The sequence below is a fragment of the Austrofundulus limnaeus genome, unplaced genomic scaffold (assembly GCF_001266775.1).
Source record: "Austrofundulus limnaeus strain Quisiro unplaced genomic scaffold, Austrofundulus_limnaeus-1.0 Scaffold807, whole genome shotgun sequence".
NCBI classification, from domain to species: domain Eukaryota; kingdom Metazoa; phylum Chordata; class Actinopteri; order Cyprinodontiformes; family Rivulidae; genus Austrofundulus; species Austrofundulus limnaeus.
Genome location: NW_013953209.1, coordinates 120,564 through 123,987, shown reverse-complemented (window position 1 = coordinate 123,987; position 3,424 = coordinate 120,564). Strand labels below are relative to the sequence as shown.

Below are 3,424 nucleotides of genomic sequence, written 5' to 3'. Positions count from 1 at the left end.
GTGTGTGTGTGTGTGTGTGTGTGTGTGTGTGTGTGTGCACAACTCACTTCAGTGTGATGCAGATTAAACAGAACTCACTGCCTCTGTTGTTGGGAACCAGAGTGTGTGTTGTGAGTCGCAGCTACAGCCACACCAACTTTGAACACATTATCTGTACATTTGTCTAACAGCCATTTCTTTGTTTGCTCAGGTCAGCTGAGTGTCTTGAACTGGTTTGGCTCCAAGAATTGATCAGTTAATCCAATAGCTACTTTATGAGAGTTTCAATAAAATTCATCCAGTATTTCATGAGATATTTTACTAAAACAGATATAAAAACACACAAACACCATGATTACCATGGCATAAACAAGCAAAAACCCAAAAACAAATCTTCTAAACTTTTATTTTCTCAAAACGTGTTTTCTGACAGGTTTGAATATTTTACACAGCTGTAGAGTACAAAATGCAGATTAAAAAGCACTGAACAGAAAGGGTGAGGAGGGAACAAAGTGTGAGTGTGTCACAATCTGACTTACTGATAAATGTGACCCGACAATAAGAAGACCGAAGAAACCATTTCCAGGTGCGTTTCTAATCAAACTGGTACTAGTTCCACATGAGTGATGGGTTTCTGCTCGTACACGGTCAGAAGTTTAGATACTTCAGAACTGATGTTGGTACATTTCCTGGAGAACGTTTGAGCTGAATGATCTTTTATGGCTTTTATTGAGGTCACTTGAACTGAACGTGTGTTTAGGGACAGAGCCCGCAGTACAAGGCAAAGCTGGCAGTGTGTGTGTGTTTGTGTGTGTTCATTATAATACCTTATATACTGAAATGTCCTTCTGTTACATTCATAATGAAGACTTATTCCCTCAGATCCATTCTGTGAATCATCTGTATGAAGAGCACAGCTGGTCCTAATTTACCAAAAACATCATTAAGTTGTTAACTTTTCTTGTTTCTTTAAATAAATAATAAAAATGAGGGGTTTAAATACAGTTTACTTTCTAATCAGCAATACTTTGTTTCACTTTGTCTGATAGATAAATAATCTCATCTTTAAAGGCTGTTAAAGTATGAAATTTGGTTTTAACCCCGCGCTGACCTGTCGTTAGCGCTCACATTTAATCAGATTTAAACTCCTCTCCAAACGAAGGTTGTTCAAACAACAAGTGATCCCCTGCTGTTTTTCTTTTGGCTGCTCCCTTCTGCAGATGTCACCACATCCAAGCAAAATGTAAGATTTGATAATTTTTTTATATCAGATGCCCTGCCTGATGCGACCACCGAGCTACCTCTGCCACTAATTAGTAAGAAATCATTTATTTCCACAGAGCCTCACTTAGTGCGTCTGAAGAGGCAAACACTGAACCTCTGCCTCCCTGCTGTTAATGTGTGAACTGTGCCCACTAAAGTCACAGGTTTGGGGTTTCAGGTGAACGTGGAAGTGTCTGGACTTGTGCTGGAAACGTGTTCAGTTGGTAGATTAGCTTTCTCCACAGGAACGTTACCTTTATGAAACAAAGCCCGTATTTCTGCATGCTAGCTGTTTACGTTTCACATTTGCGTGGCTGCGAGCCAACGTCGATTTATAAATAAGGCAAGTCAATTGGTCTTGCTTAAAGTTTCAAGAATATCACAATAGCACCATATCACTCCTATGTAAAACATACTTCATGCATCGTTAGATATATAGTGTCTGTTTGTTATTAGATAAGATATGAAATCAGGAGTTTCGTACACGAGTGTTGAATATATTCATATCTGCTGCCACAGACAGGTTCAGAATGCAGCCTGACAGAAAACTGACGGATCAGTTTTAAATCCAAACAGTCAGATTCTGCACAGATTTAGTTTAGTTACACCAGGAGAGTGTAAACTGCAGCAGACTGTCCTAATCTTTACACTGCATTTACAAAGCATCCAATTCACGCTCTGCTCTCCAGCAGCACAGTATTACAGTTCACAACCATTTTCTAAGGCAGACTGATCGAAGTACCATCACCCTCTGTTCCTCAGAGGCTTCTTATCCAAACAAAGCCTCATGAAAGCTGAAACAAAAACTGCAGCGAAACAAAAACAAACTTTTACAAACATTCTTTGGTTGAGTGTGAAGCATTCCTGTGCTTTCATTTATGCTTAAAAACAACACAAAAAGAAGCTCCAAAAACTGGCGTAAATACAGGCAAAAGTGAGAGCTTCAACCTAAACTATCATTTAATTGTCATCAAATCTGAGAAAAGAAACTAGTGTTTAAAAAGCTCTGATTGTAACAAAATCTGCTTTCTCCCGCTCAGGTTGCCCAGGCAACGTTCCCTCCTGATGGCCGTCTCGTTTCTTTTCACTTCTTCTTGGCAAAGCGGTTGAACTTCTTCTCCTTGTCTTTCTTGGCAGAGCTGGGCTCAGGGGGCGCAGCTGAGGAGGAGGAGGGGGCGGGCAGGCTGTGGGTTTTGTCCCCCGAGGACCCCGGAGCCTCCTCTGCTGCCAGGGTCTGAGCGGCCTGCTCCATGGCCTGGCTCCAGCGCTGGAGCTCGTCCTGGAATCCAACACAAAACACAAAACCTGTCGGTGGTCCACCTCCGAGAAGGCAGAGCGTGTTTTTGTCTCGTAGCGAACCAACAAATGGTCAAACTATAGGTTCTCACTGCAAACTGAAAGAACTGGTTCATCTGAACTATCACACTGTGCAGTTTAAAGGAGTTTACTCCACTAGTTCACCAGATTACACAATATGCAATTGTGAAATGCAGGTACACACTCAATGTAAACACAACACTTAAATCTGCACACAACAAATCAGAGTTTACATATATCAGTACATCAAAAACCTCTTCCAAACGTCGTCAATGTTGACCATTTTTCACTCAGTGGTTGGCTGTGTGCCAAGTGTAAAATAAAATGTTAAAAAATGTCACAAACACAGTTTCCATATTTAGCTCACTTTCTACTAATATTTTATTGTTATGAAAGAAAATATAGTTATTCGTGTTCGTTTACCGGCTGTGTGCTTAAACCATATGGAGAATGTACTAATGCATGGAAAAGAACAATAAATCTCATGGAACCAGGGCGCCCAGTCTGAAGGCCAGTTTAATGTGAGCCAACAGAACCGAACAACAAACTTATAACAGAGCTAAGGCTGCCACAATTAGTCGACGACTAATAATAATCAATTAGTCGTTCTGTTTTTTTTGTTTTGTTTTGTTTTTTGTTCTTTACTTTGTTTTTCTCTCCAAACTGCTTTGACACCTTCCACTGCCACATCTGCCTTTCTGTCCTTGACACACATGCACAGTAGTGGTAACTGGGGTAGGCCGTGACGTCACAAGACATTACACAGACAGGCTCTGGTATCATGGCTACCTGGCTACAGAGCTCAAAAGTGTGGGAACTTTTTAAGAAAATGAAAGAGAAACCTGCAATATCTGTAAGGCAGAAC

At 40.8% G+C, this 3,424-nt stretch overlaps 1 protein-coding gene across 2 annotated transcripts in view; it reads right to left on the bottom strand.

Moving 5' to 3' along the window:
• Window positions 1-367: 367 nt before the first annotated feature.
• The window catches only part of sptb (spectrin, beta, erythrocytic), a 106,787-nt gene continuing 103,730 nt past the window's right edge, over window positions 368-3,424 (bottom strand). For both annotated transcript variants that reach the window (XM_014028788.1, XM_014028789.1), the window contains exon 37: window positions 368-2,521. In XM_014028788.1, coding sequence (XP_013884242.1) covers window positions 2,327-2,521 — 195 coding nt within the window. In that variant the 3' untranslated portion in view covers window positions 368-2,326. The remainder of the gene's footprint in view (window positions 2,522-3,424) is intronic.